This window comes from Bos indicus x Bos taurus, chromosome 29 (genome assembly GCF_003369695.1).
Source record: "Bos indicus x Bos taurus breed Angus x Brahman F1 hybrid chromosome 29, Bos_hybrid_MaternalHap_v2.0, whole genome shotgun sequence".
In the NCBI taxonomy this organism is placed as follows: domain Eukaryota; kingdom Metazoa; phylum Chordata; class Mammalia; order Artiodactyla; family Bovidae; genus Bos; species Bos indicus x Bos taurus.
Genome location: NC_040104.1, coordinates 41,340,726 through 41,361,524, shown reverse-complemented (window position 1 = coordinate 41,361,524; position 20,799 = coordinate 41,340,726). Strand labels below are relative to the sequence as shown.

The 20,799-nt window shown below is 40.9% G+C and overlaps 1 protein-coding gene and 1 long non-coding RNA gene across 21 annotated transcripts in view; one reads left to right on the top strand and one right to left on the bottom strand.

Moving 5' to 3' along the window:
* The window catches only part of LOC113886522, a 37,681-nt gene extending 19,044 nt beyond the window's left edge, over positions 1–18,637 (bottom strand). Inside the window, exon 1 of the long non-coding RNA XR_003509459.1 lies at positions 18,556–18,637. This is a non-coding gene — a long non-coding RNA (uncharacterized LOC113886522). The remainder of the gene's footprint in view (positions 1–18,555) is intronic.
* The window catches only part of SYTL2 (synaptotagmin like 2), a 120,730-nt gene that overhangs the window by 80,054 nt on the left and 19,877 nt on the right, over positions 1–20,799 (top strand). For 5 of the 20 annotated variants that reach the window (XR_003509457.1, XM_027532790.1, XM_027532787.1 and 2 more), the window contains exons 5-11: positions 2,794–2,875; positions 4,069–4,183; positions 5,350–6,132; positions 9,664–12,111; positions 16,798–16,899; positions 18,892–18,945; positions 20,176–20,223. Coding sequence is in view for 16 of the 20 variants with exons in the window: in XM_027532790.1 (XP_027388591.1) it covers positions 2,794–2,875; positions 4,069–4,183; positions 5,350–6,132; positions 9,664–12,111; positions 16,798–16,899; positions 18,892–18,945; positions 20,176–20,223 (3,632 nt within the window). In the remaining 4 variants the exon portion in view is untranslated. The other 15 variants (XR_003509458.1, XM_027532789.1, XM_027532792.1 and 12 more) reach the window with 10 other exon arrangements.

The following is a 20,799-nucleotide window of genomic DNA, read 5'->3' as shown; positions in this document are numbered from 1 at the left end:
GTTAACTAAGTACCCCACCGTCATCCCATTTTCTGCTTATCCCACCCACCAGAGAACCCAGTAAATCCTGTATATTCCTGGTAGTTCCGTGTCTGCCTCGTTTCTTTCTCTCTTTTGCTTTCTGAATAGCAGGAACAAAGACATCTTGTCTAAAACCTAAATAATGTGCCTCGTTGTAGTTTGGCAAAGCACAGATTGAAAAGAAAAAAAAAAAAGCTGTGGTCACCTGTGTGTGCTGCTGCCTTCCTGGCACTGGCTTATTTGGCCTTGAGTTGCACAGCCACTTACTCACCAGTTATGTCCCAGACACTGTACACAGTATTGCAAGGAACAGAAAGATGGCCAAGATGCTCTTGAGGGGTCTCCCTGGTTACTGTGAGAGAGAAGATACATATGCATGGGGTGAGGTTGCATCGCTCCTCATATGGTCGCATGAAATCCATAGTTGCATAGGGTTTGGTAAGAGAGAGGTTGGTTTGGTCCCTGGGCAGGTGGGGACCACGTGATGTACAGCGTGGGTGGTTGGGGTGGTGGCTGGGGGTGCAGAAGTGGGGTTTCCAGGGAGAAGAGGGAGGAGGCTATAGGGACGCTGCTTGTCCTTCGTTCTTGGGGAGAGGGAGAGGGAAGGGAGGAAGATGATAGGAGAGGAGGGTGGCAGTTTGCTCAGGTCCTGCAGTTATGCGACTGATTTATTTACTAGTTGAAAGTGTTCATTACTCAGTCGTGTCTGACTCTCTGTGACCCCACGGACTGTAGCCCTCCAGGCTCCTCTGCCCATGCGACTCTCCAGGCAAGAATACTGGAGTGGGTTGCCATTCCCTTCTCCAGGGGATGTTCCCAACCCAGGGATCAAAGCTGGGGTCTCCTGCTTTGCAGGCAGATTCTTTATTGTCTGAGCTAAGGGAGATGATACAAAGCACTCTGAGAAGATGAACATGGCATCTGCTATAAGCTTCCTCATATCGCTCACTGGCTTCTTAAAGTGACACTCAAGAGACATAGCTTTCTAGTCCTGAGCTGTGGGCTGCTTTTACTGTGAGTTCTGTCAGCGACCAGGGTCCTTTTTTCCTGTTGGCTGATAGATAGCTTGATTCGTGTTTGTGCTCACCTCTTGCAAGAACAGAGGCCGCCTGCCGTGTGTTTTGATATTAGCCTTAATTCTGGCTCCATTGTAAGTTCCCACCCTTGGTCCCTGCTCTTTCCCTCCCCACCCTGCCCCCGCCTCAGGTTCTCACATCCCTGTGTTAAGGCTGTGTTCCGCATACGTCTGCCTCATCTGCTGTAATTCCTGTCTGCAACAGTGAGGGAGGCAACGAAAGGAAGCATGCTTCCTCAAGTGTTCAGCCTATTCCTGGGACTACCTCTCCATAGAAACATCAGTCCAAGTGCAGAGGGAACGAAAGGAAATTAAGCGGCAAGAACATCCGGCCCACGAGTTTAGAGACGGCAATCTTGGGCGAGGCTCTCTGGCTGTGGGGCAAGGTGCTCCCCTTCCCCACCTCCAGTTCCTTAGCTTCCTGGTGAAAAGCCAGCACCTTCTGAGGCATTTTTCCAAGTCCTTGACTCTGTGATGTCACTAGAAGTTTAACCAGGGTGGGGTTTAACGAGGCACGGTGCTTTCAAGCAATAGTGACCTCCCCTCTTATGCCTTGAGCCGGGGCGCCTGGAGCAGGAAGTCTGAGCAGGTGGTTTTCCTCCCTTTCCAAGGCCACTGTGACCTTCTTTGTCCTTCTCAGTCACCAGGGGAGTGGTGGTTCAGGAGGGAACCAGCTCAGCTCAACTTTCCTCCATTCACACTCCCCGTAGTACTCTCACCCCAGGGCTGCCCGGTCCCTGGGGTAGGGAGCCAGGGTCTGCAGAGTCCTCCTCTCCCCTCTGGGCCAGCTACAGGCTTCTAACCTCCCACCATCCTCTGACTGCGCTCCATCCTCACTCCTCTTGTATTTGAACAAGAACTCACCTGGCCAGCCTGGAGAGTCGGGGAAGCTTCCCCGTAAGTTGCCCCCATCCACCATCCTCCCAGCATCTCCATCTGCTGTTTCTTCTGTGTCATTGCCCAACCACTTGTCTCACCTGAGTCTTTTCTTCAGCTATTTTCTTTTTTTAAAATACTGATTTATTTGGTTGTGTCAGATCTTAGTTGCGGCACCCAGGATCTTTGTTGCATTGGGGGGGATCTTTCGTGACGGTGCATGGACTCTGTAGTTGTGGCCTCTGGGCTCAGTAGCTCTGTGGCATCCAGGATCTTAGTTCCTTCACCAGGGGTCAAACCTGTTTCCCCTGCATTGCAAGGCGGATTCTTAACCACTGGACCACCAGAGAAGTCCCGCTTTAGCCATTTTCTACCTGAGTTAGAGTAAGCAGTGCCATTCCAGTCTTGGACCAGAGAATCTCTGGAACACTTTGGGGCCTTATTTCAGCAAGGGTATTCCCTTCTTGAGAACAATTTGCTCACTTTCTAGTCTGCATCTGATGTGAGGTCCCAACTTTCAGATGAGTTTATTTGTACAAATTTCAGCCATGAACCTCCTGTGTGCCTGGCACGGTGATAAAATCTTCAAGGCTTCTGATGGATGGTTTTGCCTTGTCTCAGGCCTGTCTTTCATTCCTGTTTTCCCATTGCCTTTGCTTCGCTGCTTAATCTCTCAGCTCCAACTCCCTCTTCCTTCCTGGCAGTTTGATTTTACAAACTTCCTCTCCTATCCTGTCTTAATAGCTTCTGGCTTCAGAGGCATGATTTACGCTTCCTCAAAGGGTAAGGTTTTATTCTCTGAATTATTGTTTCTTTTGCAGTTCCAGCGTGGTAAATCCAGCATCCACCATGATTGATGCATCCCAGGAAAACACAAGGAAGTCAGCTATATCTCCAGCCAAGGTAGATTGAACTTGGACTTTGAAAAGCTCATTTGGGGCCAGAATGCTGTTCTCTCATTTTATCAAAGCACCATGAAAAAGAGGAATTTGTAGTACTTTTTCCCCATCAAATATAGATAAGTTTTACTATTTAATATAGGAAATCACTCTTTTGGTGGACCTAGATTTTTTACCCTAAAGAATAAAAAGTCTGACACTATTGGGGGCTGCTTCTTTTAAGCATATGGCATGTGGCTTGTTAGTTCCATGACAGTCCTTATTCCTATTCATGGCTTCCTGAATCCCTGTTACAAGTCTTCTTGTGGGAGAGGATTTTCAATTTATGAAACTACAGATAGCGAACACTGATTTTCAGTCTTATATTAATAAAGAAAAATACTAGGAGCGGGGATAACTTAGGAGTTCAGGATTAACATATACACACTACTATATATAAAACAGATAACCAACAAGGACCTACTGTATAGCACAAGGAACTATATGCAATATTTTATGATAACCTATAAGAGAAAAGAATATGAAAAATGTATATATAACTGAATCACTTTGCTGTACAACTGAAACTAACACAACATTGTAAATCAAGTATACAAGTTGAAAAGCAGAACTCTTTTTATTGACATGCTTTCTGACATTAGAATCAATGATCGTATTAGTGACTATGAAGCACTTCAAGATACCTTGATTCTTAAATCCTTATAGAAAAGGTCGGTTACAATTATATTTAGTATGACTTTAACCTATTACAGAGAGTCTTGTACAGTAGAAGAGCGCTGGTGTGAATCTGCCGTAATTAGAGCCTCAGGTTTACCCTGACCTGTGACCACCTCTTTGATGTGTTCAGGCCCAAGTTTTTTCACTTCTGTAAAAATCTCACCTTTGTGAGATTAGATTCGAATGCCTGGTTCTGGTTTAACTTTGTAAGACTTTGGAATTGAGTACATTTTACTCAGTTTTGGTCTGATTTTTTTTTTTTTTGGCATGGCATATATATAGTGATTCTTTGCTGACTGGATTAACTAGGACCATCATTTTTCTTTCTTTTTTTTTTTTTTTAGGACCGTCATTTTTCAAACATGCCAGATAGAGTTTACTGGACAAAACTATTAACTATTGCATATAATAAGCATTTGCTGACACTGACTTGCTGTTATGACATATAAAATGAATTTAATAAACAATATTTTTCCCCAGCCAAGGAAGAATCCGTTTAATAGCTCCATGTTGCCAGAAGATCACTTATCTCAACAAACCAAAAATGAGCAGTCAAAAAATGGAAAGACTGGTTTATTTCAGACTTCAAAAGAGGGTAAATATTATTTTTATTGAGCTAGATATTTTTATCTTTGTTATCTGTGGACTAAGGGAAATTCTCAGAGTTCCTTTAACTAAAATAGCTTTCAAGAGAAAGTGAAAAATTGTGATGGTTTTCTTATTCTTCTGCTATACCCACCATTTTCCTGTCCGAGAAAAGGAAGCAGAAATTTTAGAAACCGGAAGTTCATGCATTCCAGGCTCAGAGGTGACACTGTGTGACCTCCATGCCTTGGGTTCCCCCTCATTGATCTGGGAAATTTTTTGACCAGAGGCATTCAGTCACTCACTGAACACTATTTATTGAATATCTACTGTGCAGACACAGTTCTCTGTTTAAAATTAAAAGAGTTTGCCTCAAGACTTGATAATGTTACAATCCTCTAATCTGTAATTATCAGCTCAGTCTCCTAGGAGCATTTGATTAGATTTGTTGCTGAACTGATTGAAGTCTGCCTCTTACAGAATTTTACCATTCTTACATTCTATTAAGAAGAAACATTAGACAATTTAATCTCTTCGAAATCAACTGTAAGAAGATTCCACAGGCATTAAAGACTGGACAAGGGGTAGAAAATTAATTTGGTTATTGTTCGGTTGCTAAATTGTGTCCAACTCTGTGACCCCCATAGACTGGAATTTTAATTACACTGTTTGTATTTTATCCTCTCCATTGGATACACTTTGTATAACATAAAATATTTTATAGAAAAGAAGTCACTGGAACATGGTATCTGTTTTGTTTTGTTTTTTTTTTTACCTTTTTGTCAAAATTAATTTTTATTTTAGGTGTTGAAATTTTCTTTTTAGAAAACTGAGCTCATTTTTCTGGTTTCCATACATGAATTTTTTTAAGTGACTTTTGTATTTTTTCTTTATTCTCCTCAAGGAGTTTTTGAAATTTCTTAAAAAAAATTTTTTTTCTGTTGAGTATAAAATACCACAAGGTGTGAATATAAAGCATAGCCATCTTAAATTCAGTGAAGTTCATGCATGAGTTTTTTTAGGGTTTTTAATTAGGTCTGTACTTAACCTTCATGCTTTATTGTCTTTTAATATTTTAGCATTTTTTGCTAAATGTAGATTAAGTTTAGGATAGGTGTTTTAAATTAATGCGTTACTCTCCATTTGGTATATCATCTGATATGTTTTACTTTTCAGGGGAGTTGTCAGAGTCCAAAGAAGAGTCATCTATCCTGGATATTTCAAGCCAAAAGTTAGAGAAACCAAAGCAGACTCTTCCAGGTCCTGAGAATGGGTTCCCAATCAAGGCTCCAGTCCCCAAACCCAGGAAAATGATCTACAAGTCCCAGGACTTAAAGCAAGATGACAACCAGCCTTTTCCTAGACAGAGGACAGACTCCCTGACCACAAGAGGGGCTCCCAGAGGGATCCTGAAACGCAATTCCAGTTCCAGTAGCACAGACTCAGAAACTGTGCGTTTTCATCAGAACTTTGAACCCAAAAGCAAAATTGTGTCCCTGGGCCTAACTATCCATGAGAGAATTTCTGAGAAGGAGCATTCTTTAGAAGACGACTCTCCCTCAAACTCACTGGAGCCATTAAAGCATGTGAGATTCTCTGCCGTGAAGGATGAACTGCCACAGAGTTCAGGGCTGGTCCACGGCCGGGAAGTGGGAGAATTTAGTGTTTTAGAGTCTGATAGGTTGAAGAATGGAACAGAAGATGCAGGGCTCACAGATGAGGTTTGGAATGACCCTCAGCCTTCCCAGTACACAAACGGTTTGCCTTTTCAGTCATCAGCCTCAAGCCCAAGTCCATCAAAAAATGAAACAAGTCAGCCAACGACTTCTGGTTCCTTTCCAATTAATGAGCACCCTTCTTCCAAAGAATTTTTAACTACAAGAGCACAGTCCACTGAGAATTCACACACCATCAATGAACACAAAACTAGCTCATCAGAATTGTCCAAAAACCCTGCTGGTAAGAGATTCATCACTACCAGGCTATAAAAACTGACCCATTGGGCTTGGGATGGCCCAGATAGCCAGGCAGCCTAGTAGAAGCCCATTTTGCCTTCTAGGTATTCCAGCTAAAATTTAGGCAGAAGCCACTAGGAAATGTTTATGCCTCTGAAAAGGTTTGCAGGTTGTCCTCAATCACCAATAACCAAAAGATCCAGAATAGCACACTTTCTGGCACATATTACACTTCATCCTAAACAGTTATAAGTGTGTCAGTCATTTAGTCAAACAAATTATAGTATTTTTTTAGTTATATCAAGGTTTGTATACAGAGTGAAAATTAAACATATGCTAATACCTTTATATAGAGTAAATATATTATTATTCACCTAATGCAAATTTATTGATTCCCATTTAACAAAACTTTGGCTTCTCTTTAATTTCAGGAGAACCTTCACTTTCTTAGCCTCAAAGGATGGGAAACTAGACTTTAAATTCTTACTAGGAAAAAGCTTCATATTGATACCATGTCTTGCCCAGGGCCTTCATCCATTTGTTCCTAGACTTTAAATATTGTGAAGGAAACTTTCTCCTTCAGTTGCTGTGAGTTGAGAGGCAGTGGGAATACTGATTTTTCTTGCTGGCTCACTGATTTAGCCCTCTCTTGAAGATCTTAGAGCTCTCAGAGGATGCCTCAAACTGCTTTCTGATACCCATATGATTACGTCATAGTTCATGTGTTTTAAAACAGAAGCAGTGGGAAAAACAATTGTATGTACTCTCTCTCATCTTCATTAAGTCTTACTCCAACCCCATGATAATTTCTGTAGTCAGAAAAATATATTGTAGCAGCAGTCAAGTTTCTAAATCATTTTTCTTCTCATCCCCTATTGGTCATTGTTGCGTTGACCCTAAGTCACTTTTGCTCAGTCTTACTCTTTCTCACTTACTCAGATCAACCCACTTCTTAAAGACAAAGTGTCTCCATTATCCCCTCCCTGGATATTTTAAATAATTTGAAAAAGGCAGAATATATATATTTTTTAGTTTTAAAATTAGCAGGTACTTCTTCAAAGATATAAAGGAACTCATTTTAAGGAAACTTCTAAAGTTTGAGTAAACACTAACCAATAATTAGATGATGCTTAAATGTTTATCTAAAAGATGAAAAAATTCTTTGGTAATATTTTGTTTTGGTATAATCCATAGAAAAAAATGGTAAACCTTTCCTGTTTTTCAAAGTGCACCTGCTTTCTCATAGACTACCTTGACAATTTTCTGTTAGCTATTTATTTATGCTTTCTGATTTTAAAATCTAACTCACCATGAAATCTGGGAAGAAGGCATCATCAGTAAACCCATATTGATTGACAGACAGGCCTTCTGGTCTTGAAGCTTATAAACAAAGTTCTGCTTATTCACTAATGCCCTGTTTTCTCCCTGCTTACCACAAAAATATATACAAGTAAATAATGGAGCATAAAAAGAAAATCAGAACTGAAAAATGGTAAACTCTAATTGTGCAAATTATGAGAGTTTAGCTCTGAGCTTTAGGACAATCACTATCACACTCATTAAAAAAAATTATTAGAGTATAGTTACTTTACAATATTTTTTTAAGTTTCTACTGTACAGTGTAGTGAATCAGCTATATGTATACCTATATCCCCTCCTTTGGGGATCTCCTTCCTATTTAGGTCACCACAGGGCATTGAGTAGAGCTCCCTATGCTATACAGTCCGTTCTCATTAGTTACCTGCTTTACACGTAGTAGTGCGTATACATCAGTCCCAAGCTCCCACTTCATCCCACTCCTCCTTTCCCATTGGCGACCATACATTTGGTCTGTACGTCTGTGTCTCTAGCTCTGCTTTTCAAATACACACTCATTATTATACCAGAAGAAAACAAAAGAATTCCTCAAAGGAAACAAAAACATTACCTGGCATCAAGTTTTTTAAATAACTGTTCTTGTTTTTAAAATAATACACTTTTATTTGAAAAGTGTGAAAACATTTGAGAAGAAATATGCACAAAATAAAACAATGATCACCTGTGATATCAACTATTGCTAATGTTTCCTCGTAGGGACTTTCGATAATTTTCAGGCATGGATATCATTGGAATTATGTTTACACTGTCCAGACTTCTTTTTTCACTAACAGTGTATTACAAGAATTTTTTTCCTCATTAGTCTTCCATTAAACAGCCTAACAGAGAACTCTTAAAGATCTCTCAAAGGAATTCACCATCACTGACATATTTTTAATAGTGTCATGTGTAGTTATGAAAGGAAACTAGTATCCACTGTGTGCCAGTTATTGTATAAGCCTTTGTTGTTTTATATTTAGCCAGAGTTTATAATTAAAGAGAAAATTTTATTAATTGACATCTCCTCTGGTGCACTTGAAATGTAGCCAACTTCATAAAAATTCAGCTCATATAATTTTCAAGAACATATATGTAGCTTAGCATTTATAAGGAAGAACGAGAAATGCTGAAACACCCACATGTTAACTAAAGGGAAAGAATGCCTGAGTTCCCTCACGTGCCTGTGCCTAAGGCTCAGAAAGGTCTCAGCCTGCTTTCTCGATAGCTTAAGAACTTCAGTGCCCTTCTCTAGCCTCCTATCCATTGGGTAGCAAACATCAGGCAGCAGGTAGAATTCACATTCTCTGTCAGGCCTCATTTTACTTTGTCTCACAGAAACTTCCTCCAAAGTTGCAAATTATAGAAGGGAAGTAGGGGATCGCGGAAGAGCCCTTGAGACCATGGTCTGAAACTGCAGTATACAAAACGACCACTGAGATAGCCGGTAGGAAAGATTCCTGGGCCCGATCTTCAGAGATTCTGGCTCAGTGTATCAGGATTAAGGCCCCAGGATGCAAATATCTTCATTGTGCCATTCTGATGGTTTGGAAGGAACTCCTTGTTTAATCTTCCTTGAACGTTGTTTTCCTAACTCCTGAGCTCGCGTAAGTCTTTGTTACTCAACATTATTTTTGTTCTATTCGGTTTTGGTTTGGGCCACATTGCATAGCATGTGGGATCTTACTTCTCTGACCAGGGATCAACCCCACATACCTTGCATTAGAAACTTGGAGTCTTAACCAGTAGAATGCCAGGGAAGTCCTGTGTTTCTCAAACTTGAGTATAAGCCCTCTCTAGGGTTTATGAGTGGGCCAGTAGATAATCAACAAGAGGTATCTTCCTGGAGTGTCTGTTTTATGCAAAGCTTTGGGAAAAATTTGTATGTAAAATGTAGCACGGATCAGAATATAAAATCTACTTGAATTTTTAGAATAAAACAGACGCTTGTAAGAAATTCCCCTTATAATTCCAGGGGCCTGTATTTTACTATTATAGGGCATCTTTGGTAGAATACCTTAATTAGGATGGTTTATATTATAACTCCTGATAAATGCTGATGTAAACAACTGATGGTGGAGCAAATGTAAATACAGAGTGCCTGTTTAGAAGGTAATGTGATTGCATGACAATTCTTGAAGCGTTCTCTTTTCTTATTTAGAAGAGCATTTCTGTGTTGCAGATGAACTGTCTTGCACTGAGCCCGAGTCATCTCAGGTGCCAGACTGCAGTTCTAGAGACCATCAGCAAGGTAAGCCCCCTCTACTCCAGGCCCTAAGAGCTAAGACGTCCTCACATTCTGGTCCATATGCCACTGAGATAAGGAAGACAACTGATGATTCCATATCTAAAGTCCTAGACTGGTTTAACCGAAGCTCTTATTCAGATGACAGTGTGGCATCTCTGCAATATCCCCAAGACATAGAGCCCAAAGAAAAACCAGACTCCAAGCCACAGATCGCTGTTGCCTTGGTGACAGAGGATGCCAGTCAAGAAGGAAATGGTTTGATTGCTCTACTACCCACCAAAGTTGAATTGACACCTGTGGGACCTGATTCAACATTCCAGGTAGAGGAACATACGCTGCCTTCTGGAAATTGCCAAGATAACAATGTGCACATCAAACCCAGATCTATTAATTTGTTCCCACAAGGCAAGGAAAGTCTGGGCATGTTGCAACCATTTGAAATCTACAGTCCAAATCAAGAGAGTAAAACTAAAGACTATAGCCAAGGTTCAAAAAACATAGGGAAAGCAGTTGGGGTACTTATTCCAGCCAATAAGTGTTCCTACAGTGTTCACAAAGGACCTCATGCAGAAGACCAAGTTCTATGCAATATTAAGGATGCTGGCAGCTTAGGTGAAGAAGAACCCCAGCTTCGTGTTTATGAAAAAAATATAAGAAAGTCAGAAGTAAATTTTGACTCTTCCACAATTATCCAAGAGCCAAGTTTGAAAGCCCACGCAAAGGCAGAGAGCGAGAGCAAAGGAAGAGATACTTCCATCCTAAAATCTTCTTTAGAACCAGAGAATATTGAGTCACCACCTGGGGCTGCCAGCGGCGTATCTCCTTGGAAGAAGCTTGAGGTCCAGGTACCAGAAGCTGGTGAGGTTCCCCAGAACCGAGTACAAAGAGAGAAATACAAGAGAGTGAGCGACAGAATATCCTTTTGGGAAAGTACAAAAGCTGCCATTCATAAAGAACCCCCACCTCCATTCAGTCAGGAACGACCTTCTGCTAAAGCACGTCAGCCTGTGATGTCCATGGACAGTTTGCCTATGAGCCGTGGTAAATGTAATACTCAAGTCACTACCAAACAAGTAATCCTAGATAACGATGGCCAAGCAGCCCATGTCTCCGGTTTTTACTCCTCAAAGAAACCTAAAGAGACCAGGCCCCAAATATCAGGTCCATCCAAAAATGATCCTTCAGCTGACCAGTCAGGCACAGTGTCTCTCTTTCAGAATAAGACAACTGAGCCTGTAAAAAGATTACCAGTGACAGACAGTTTGCATTCTGAAAAGGACATTACTTTCCCACCATTGCATCATCCTTCAAATGTCGGGATTGAAATGCATACCTCTTTGGAGAAAGACAGATCTCTAATTGGTGAACGGAATCCCAACTTTAAAGTTATGTCCTTACAAGAAAGAATCAATGAACCCAATACAGAACAAGTCTATAATCACTCTCAATTTGAGAATTTGAGAAGGTTTTGGGACTTAGGTGCCAATCCAAACTGTCAAGATAATATTGAGAAGAATACTACCACAATAAGCCAAAAAAATTCTGTGCTTTTTAATAGTCAGAAACACAAAGAATTCAGTGATGTGACATCATCAGGAAACAGTACCCATGAGAGAGAGATGCTTCTAGACCAGAAAGAAATTCCGGCAAGAGAGGAAATAGAGAAATTAAATTCAAAGGGCACACTCCAGGTGTTGCCAGATGACACCACATTTCCATGGAGACCACCCAGAAAGTCCACTCATCAGTTGCCAAGATATGAGTCATCAAAGGAAAACATGGGGAAAAATACTGAATGCTTTGTTACCCCAATGTTCAAGGGAGAAAACGATGACTCTGACCAAGAGCTCGAAGAGATTCAAGAATCCATTGTGAAAACAAGTGTTTCATCTAAAGACTACAAAGACACGCTTAATGACAGCTTACAGAAGCTGCTTTTCGAAGCCTCGTCACCAGTCCTCCAGCCTTCTGGTGGAAACGTTCAGGAAAAACAAGTGTTTGAACCAGATGTTTCTGAAAATAGGACATGGCCTCAGGAGACAGATTTTGCTGCTCCTGAGGAAGAAGCCAAAAGGCCTAAAGAGATCAGTAATGAGCATATAGACAAAACAGTAGCTCCTCCAAAGGCCTATTTGAACACTTTGACTGCTAGTCTGGACAAACTCCTGAAGGAAGCAACTGGAAGCCCACCCTCTCCCTTGCAAACCAAATGTGAACCCACCACCACTGGGATCAGCTCAGAGTCTGAAGAAAGTAGCGTTGATGAAAACAGGATAGAGCAGAGTCAGAACACGTCAGCCGATGAGAGAGAGAAAATGGCTTCTTTTCCAGAGGGGACAGAAACTTGGGGAAATAGCACTCTCTCCCAGGAAGCTCAAAGTGGTGAGTGCCAGCTGAACCCAGAGAACTTGTTGCAGACAGCTGCAGAAGGCTCTCATCCCCTGGATCAACCTTCCTGTTGCCACAGAAAGGGTTCTTCCGGGGATGTGGTCCACTCTCCCCAAGATATGCCTTCTCCCAGGGATGCCCATCCTTCTCCTCAGGATAAGACACTGCTTTCTCAAAGGGAAGTTTCAGAGACTATAGAAAAAGTTATTCTTCCACCCAGACCTGCATTGAATGATGTAAAAGCTATATTACAAAAGTTATTTACAGAAGCTTGGTTGAGTTATCCAGCTGTGCTGGAAGTAGTTTCTGGAGAAGTAAAAATAGAATTTCCTAAAGGCGTACAGGTAGAAAGTAGTGCCCCAAATTCTCTGGGAGTTATCCCACCACAGACAACAATGGACAGCATAGCTTCAGACAGAAAGGATTTGTATTCCTTCAATGTAGTTTCTGATGAAACTCATAAAATGGGATCTTATTTAGCTGCCCAGGCATCTCCATCAGACCAAACCCTTAGCTCATTTGTTTCTACTGTTGCTCAGTATGGCAAAGAGTTACCTCAGGAAGTGACAGAAATTGTGAGGGAAACGATTATTCAGCCTAACTCAGAGCTCCTTGAATTCAGTGTTGCCTTAGAAAAACTACTGAAGGAAACAACTGAAAGCCCTTGCACAAAATATGACCGTGATACAAGGGGTCTTTATTCGTCAGAGTTAACAGGTATTACTGAGGTGCCCAGGCAAGCTGCTTCTGAATTCCATCCTAAGGAAATAAAAGAGACAGTAGAAAAGTCTGAGGCTCCATCAGCTACTGAGAGTGCTTTTGATATTGGTTTGGAGAGACTCCTTAAACATCTAACGGTCCTTCTTATCAGCCCCAAGTGTCAGTGAAGCAAGAAAGTCCTGAGAAGGAGCCATTAGAGTCAAAGCAGGCCAGGTTTTGGGGAAGAGTGCCCCCTTTTTACTGGTCAGCCTCAGAGGCCTTGGAAATCAAACGTAAGAGTAATGTTTTCAAATCTCAAGTCAACCAATGTGATAGAGTGTTGGGAAGAGACAAAGCTGTGACTGGCTTATCAGATCTCTGTGGTTCTGAAAGTGGGGTTGAGATCCCTGGAGCCTCACAACTTTCCGTGGGCCATGAAGTGGGGACCACAGAAACTATAAACCCCCCAGAGGAGAGGGATAGTGAAAGTGAGGTTGCAGTGGTTTGAGAAAGGGCTTTTCAGGAGCCTGGTTTCAGAGAGGCTCCTGAAGCAATTAACGTGCCCAGAAATAGGCAACCCATTCCTCTCCTGACAAAGAAAACTCTGCAAAAACAAGTCAAGTTGAATTGATTCTGGCATCACCGTTTAAGAAACTAGAGAAAAAGGAAGAAAAAGGTTTCTCTGACTCTGATTTTTCAGACAGAAACATTGGTTCTAATGCAAAAAGCTGGAGAAACACCTCCAGTGAGCATTTTGAAGTTTTTCGCTGATTGGTTGATGAGTTGATTTATGTAATGCTGACATAAAGGATGATATAGTTTTTCAAAGTGGGATTAATTTGATAATCCCAAATGGTGCTAAATTCGTCTTTGTACTTCAGTTCTCCCTAGATTTTCTTATTAAAAATCTACATTTCCTGTTATATTCTTTAATCAAATGAGTTACATAGACATAGTGTTACCCATCAGGCAGTGTTTCAGAATCTGATTTTATACTCACTGATCAATGATAGAATTTTCAGATTCCAAAGATGTGTTTTAAAGAACTTTTGGGGTTTAGAGAGTACCTCTGAGACATCCAAGCGAGGTTTCCTCTTGGAAAGAATTAGGATTTCCTAATCGGCAGTCCACGCAGCAGGCTCCAGTAAGATTTGTGGCAAGAAAGTGCCGCAAGTGGGCAAAGATTGCCCTCGTAGGAGCAACATGTTTCCACAGTGGTGGCTGAGTACCAGGAGCAAGGTGCAGGGCTGGAACTTGCGCTCAGAACTGTTGTGGGGTTTGTTTTTTCGTTTTCTCTTTTTTTGCTGCTCTCTCCCTCCCGTTTCCGATCACCTGCAGAATCCTGCCTCCTAGGCGCTGACTCAGTGTGATGACTTCACCTGACCCCACCTAAGGGCCTGGCCTGTGCATTTCTTTGGCTCCAGCCTTAGCTGAGTGGAGAAGATCTTCATCAATTACCATAGTCATCTAAGTGGACTTGAGATACTGGTTTCAGCCAGGCTCCCAAAGAAAGGGCTTGTCTCAGTTTGCTCTTTGGAGCAACCTGACTATTTTAGGAGAGAAAGCCAGGAACAAATAGGGATTAGAAGTCACCTGGTTAGAGTGATGAAATAATAAAGGATGCTCCCCGGCTGGAACGTTTTAACCAAAGTTGCACAACAACTAGTGTTGATCACCTTCCTCAGTAGAAAATTAGTAGAATGTGTCATTTCCTAGCTCCCTTCGGTCTCAGTAAGAACAAATGAGCTTCACTGAGTGGCTCATTTGTGAGATTTGGGTTCCTTTGCAAATAGCCATAGGGTCTCTTATTGAAAACTGACCAGAGAATCCACCTATAATCCTAGTTAATGAAGCTGAAGCCTCTTTAATATTTGTAACTGGTGGGAAAAGGAAAATACCAGTCTCTGCAAGAGTATAAGTCAGCATCTTAAACTTATTGAAGTAGACTTAACTAAGCTACACCATGAGTTACTAGGGTAAATGGGCCTATATGAGGTGAAGGGCTTGTAAATTTACACTTCACTTTGAAGACTGTTCCTGAATGTGTATAGCTATGTTTAAGTATACCAGCATAACTGATTGAACAACAACAAACCTATCTAAAAAATAAATAATCAATATAAATGATTACCCAGACAGAGCCCAGAGATTTTAAAGCCAAGTAGGAGGTATATAATGGTTCACGGCGCGTGTGTGTGTTCAGTCATGTCTGACTCTTTTGCGACCCCATGGACTGTAGCCTACCAGGCTCCTCTGTCCATGAGATTTTCCAGGCAAGAGTACTCGAGTGGGTTGCCATTTCCTCCTCCAGGGAATCTTTCCCAACCTAGGGATTGAACCTACGTATCTTTCATCTCTGGTATTGGCAGGCAGATTCCTTACCACTGAGCCACCTGGGAGGCATAGTTTTCTAACTTCTAACCTAAATAATTATTTTTAAGTAAATGAGTTGGGTGGAGTGACAGTAGGGAAGAACCTTCCCCAAATTAGGGAAGAACCCCAATTTTGATGAGCAGCTGAATATGTTTGACTTGTGGCTGAGCTCTTAACCAGCCAGTACCTCAGTATGTTCCTTTAATAAAGAGAGGAGGGAATGCTGAGAGATTATGCACATAATTCATATTTTATTGTGAATTATATGTGATTCATATGCACATGATTCATTTTTTTAAAGCATATTAAAGTCACTGAGAAGGTCCGTAGTAAGAAAACTTTAAAATTTGAGCACAGAGCATCCCAAATTTAATTCATCTTAGAATCCATTTACTGGAGAATGCTTATTAACATTGGGCAGAACTGGGATGCACTTCAGGAAAGTACTGTCCAGAGTTGTTCCCAAGTGGATTGACTCATTAATGGAGTCATTCATGGATTTAGCAATGTTAAGTGCCTCTTGCCTGCCACTGTTGTAGGCACGAAGAATATAACAGTGATGAGTGACAGTACTCAGACCAAGGCTTATCCATGTTGGAGTTTTCACTGTCAAAATGGAAAAATTAAAGACAGTCTAGAGAAAAAATTTTATAACATTAGATGCATTTAAAGAACAGTTCTTATTCTCCAGTTATGCCCTTTTTCTTTTTTCCTTGTGTTCCTAAAATACCTTTCATTTTTTTTTATAAAATGAAGGCATTAGTAGTTAATAGAGACCAACCTCCCCCACTTTAAAATACTTTCTATGTTAAAAAGTTGACCACCTCAGGTCATTACCCAACATTTTGATGGAAATCTCAGTAGCTCATGAAACCTAAAGAGTCTATATTTGTTGATCTGGAGAATTCACCAATCTGTGTACCCAATTATATACAGATGTTAAAACATCTGAATCCTGCCTTCTATAGTTTTCAGCTAATTATTTTAATGCTCCTAAAACCATTTTGTGGCTGTCTTCAAAAGCTAGAAGTGAAGGGGAAAGGTTCAAATTTTAGAACAGAACAAATGACGTGCCTAAAATAGAGGTGTAGAAGACTTAGAGAGCACATTGCTGTTACTGCGGTCATTATGTTAATCTTGTCTCTGTATTATTTGTGCTTACAAATATTTCTTATGCTTACAAGTCATTTCTTTAAATGACTTCCCTGGTGGCTCAGTGGTAAAGAATCCACCTGCCAATCCAGGAGACACAGGAGATGCGGGTTTGATCCTTGGGTCAGGAAAATCTCTGAAGGAGGAAATGGCAACCCACTCCAGTATTCCTGCCTGGAAAATCCTATGGACAGAGGAGCCTGATGGGCTACAGTCCGTGGGGCAGCAAAGAGTTGGATACAACTGAGCATGCACACACATGCACTGATATTCTTTAGTGAAGAAATTTTATTTTCTTCTGTGGACTGCCTCATAGAATGGATAAAAGTATGGAGGCTTATGGCATAATACCTCCTTTCAACCTACCGTTTCAGTGTCCATTGATTTATTAAGAGTTTGATTGTTTTCTTTTTTCGTTTGTATTGTGCAGTATTCATCGGTTTTGTCTTGTAACAGGTTCAGAAGAAGAACCCAGTCCTGTTTTGAAAATTTTGGAAAGGAGTGCTGCTAGGAAAATGCCTTCCAAAAGTCTGGAAGATATTTCATCAGATTCATCAAGTGAGAATAAAGTGTGCCCCACTGTTCGTGCCCCGATCTAAGCTTAAAAATGCTTATGTGCTCTTCTGTGGCCTCGCTGCATGCTGTTGTACCCTGAACCCCTAAAGGAGGGGTTAACAGATGAGAACAGCTTTTCCCAACTGAGCTAAACAGGCTCAGCCAAAAGTGGTTGGAACTTCGCTTTTAAAATAACACATGAGGTTTGGTTACAAGTACACTAGGTTTTCTTGAAGAATCCCAGTTTGAATATTTATTCAAACACTTTCAAACACTGAGTTGTAAAAGACTGTGGTACCTTGTGGTTCTAGTGGTAACAGCTGACATTGATTTAGCACTGTGTGGCAAGATGTGGCTAAGCGTTTTATGTGCATGATCTCATGTAATTGGCATAGGCAACCACATGTTGGGGGGGGCACAAATTGTTATCCCCATTTTACAGATGAGGTAAGTAGAGTTCAGAGAGGTAAAGTAATTTGCTTCATACCATGCAGCAGAGCTAGGACTCAAAATCAATAGGCTGTTATCAAGAGCATTTATGAGGTGATTGTATTACATATAACTGCTTCTTGTCTGATAAATTTTTGCATGATATGGAGATGAATTCATCCCTGGCTTCAGGGACTTTGCTTTCTCTTTTATCCCTTATGTCCACCCATTTCTTTTGGATAGTGGAACTTTAAGCTCAAAGACTGCCTGACATACAACACTCCAGGCACACTCTTTCCCACTGCTTTAATTGGTGAAGGATTTCTAGACTAGTAACATAAAGCATAAATCTGTTTGACAAACAGATTTAGAGACTGTGACTTCTAGGGGTTTTGCTCTTATTCTTTCTAAGCTAAGATGTACCCCTGGGATTACAGATGGTCATGAGGAAATTTATCAAGTGCAAGTTAACCACTGCCAAACTCATATGATTAAAACTTGATCACTTTCATGTTTGGGATATTTCTATGCATCTGCAGTTGACACTGAAAAGTTTCCGATTTTAAAAAGGAAAAGAAAAAAGAACAAGCTATGCCACTAAACAGTTCTTAAAATTCAGAGATTTTCAGGGCTGTGAAGGCAGTATTCCCAATTTGGAATGCAGCCCTCACCCCACCAAAGATCTTGGAATCTCAGGGTTAGAAGGGACCTTGAAGGTCACCCATTCCAAATTCCCCCTCCAATGCAGGAATTCCCTCTAAAGCCTCAACAGGTGGCCAACCCCCCACATCCGCCTGATTGCTTCCAGAGAAGGCTAGTCCAGTCCTTTGTTGTTCAGCCCTAATTGTCCTTTCTGATGTTAGTGATGGACCCGAAGGGGAAAAAAAAAGACTTCAGCAACAATTGTCCAATTTGGCAAACCTCTAGCCTGAGAAACATGGGGCTATTGCCATGGTGCAGCTTTAAAGTACTCAGGAATGTGTAGGGTTAAAAAAAAAAAAAAAACACCATCAGCTGACGGGTATTCCTGCACGCTCCCTTCCAAATACCGATACCCACTCTCACACTAGCCTGCCAAGATTCCACTTAGCAGCTGGTCCCCACTTACATCTCTTCAGTTGACTTCCCAAGCAAGGCTCCCAGAGGCATGCACACATGATGATGCACGCCCAGAAATATTTGTTAATGACCGTGGGTTTGGGAAGGTGTTAGTCATGGCTAGCATCTTACCCTTTCCAGAAGAATAGAGAGGCTGTTGCAGCCCCGTGCTTTCTCCTGCTGCCGGCCGATTGCTTGCTCTGAGCTAACCCTCTAACCCTTGGGAGTCCGTGTGCAGCAGTGTGCTGATGTAAGCTGCATCGGGGCTGAAATGGGAGCTCCCGCTATGGCACTGGCTCGAGTAGCTAATCTAAAGAGAAAGTATTTTGGGGAAGACATCTTGGTTGCACCCCTCACACGGCATCTTGACTAATTGCTTCCAACTCCAGGGGCTTCCAGGGACAATCTCATTGTTCTTGCTCGCCAAGGGTCAGTCGTGTTAACCATTTGTTAATTTCTCCTGCACAGATCAAGCCAAAGTAGATAATCTGCCAGAAGAATTAGTACGTAGTGCTGAAGATGGTAAATATCTTTATGTATTTGCATGTCTGTCTGTGTGTTAGGTTCTGGGGTGGTTTGGGCGGTCACCGGGACACAGCTATTGGGATAAATAGAAGAACGTCACTTGTCACTATGTGATGAATAGTGCCTAAGTTGTTATAAAATGGTTCTGACTTGGTGCATTTAATACTGTTCGTATTCTTAAGGTTTCTGCTAGTGATACTGGTATGAAGATCTCATCAGAGACCCTTGGGAAGCAAGGGTTTCTAAAATAGGAAATCGTATTTCTATGAGCATGAGCAGATTTTTGCTACTCTGACTTGCAGAACTCCTTGTGAAGGCAGGGAGAGTGGCATGGGTTCCTGGGTTAAGTTAATCCTGTATTTGATTTTCAAGTCAGCATATAGTCTCTCTAGATTTAACTGGTAAAGATTTAAGATCAAAGGAAAGGGTCCCAGAACAAGACTGGGTATCTCGCCTCTGCTTACGTCAATAACCAAGTATAGACCAAGGGTGAAATTGACTGATTCTGAATATTAAGGAGCCAGAAGTTCTTGCAGCTTGTCTATGGATCAGGCATTATACTTGGTTCAGTTATAAAATGAATAGGGTTATCGTGGGGGCAAGGATGGAAATGAGTCTGATTGTTTATGGTTCAGCATTTATTCAAATATGTAATTTATACTTGTATGCTAGAATTTTGTTTTCTAAGTTGCTTTCACTATAATAATAAAAAATGTATGTTAGCTGAGCTTTCTCATATAAGATGAAGCAACAGAGCTCCTCAAAGGTCATTCCTTACTTTTGTGTAATGGTTTTGTCTTTTATGTTGATAACCATTTCACTGAAGTAGGTGGGGCAGCGATTTTTATCTTCATTTTACAGATGAGAAAAGCTCAGAGAAAGGAGGTGATCTGTCTGAGCTTTTGTAGCTAGTCAGTCAGTGAGAGGGTGAGGATGGGAACCTCAGCTTCACTCCTAGCCCAGTGCTCCTTTTGTTTTCCATGCCATGGCTTAATGAGTAAGGAAAGACACTGAACGTGTATGCTGGATGTTGGATTTTTAGTTGAACAGGAGACCTCAAAGAGGCTAAGGAAGAATTGCATTGGGGAATGGATGAAAGCAGGCTGAAAACCTGTCAGATGTATTCTGCAGTCTTAGTTGTGAAACTGACATTTGAGCGTTACTTTCATGTCTCTTTAATCTTTCTGTTAAAATGGTATTTATTCTCAATGTTGCTCTTCTGAGTAGATCAAAAAGCAGATCAGGAACCAGACACAAATGAATGCATTCCAGGAAGTGAGTAGCAGGATCTTTCTCACAAATGACTAAATGTTGCCACTTTACATGGTGTTAAATGTACTGAAATAACTAACCCCATTAATAATGCAGCATTTATTATTGTACTAAATTCTTACAGCTTACAAAACTATTTCATTCTGACAAGGGTTTTATTTATTAAAAGTATTTTACTACTCTGTGTTAATTCATGATTCTACTGAGGGATAGTTATATATTTTTAAAATTATATATATATATATATGTATACGTTATATATACACACATTATTGCTGAATACTATTATGCTTTTGCCAGTCTCCCTGCTCTTTGAGTCTTTACTTAAAATGATATCACTTGGCAGTATGGTCTGGAGTACTGGATCTCTTATGGCCTCTAAAAAACACTATAGACAGCAAACAATTTATAATGTATTTGGACCTAGGAAAAGACTGTACTTTGACAATTAGTATGTAGTATGGCTGTGTATGCCTGTCTACATTATCTCTGGAAGCAATTTTTTTAATGCCCAGGGTTTAAGCTCTGAGGTTCAAAACTAAAATAGTATAGTTCAATATATAAGGCAAGTGAACCTCT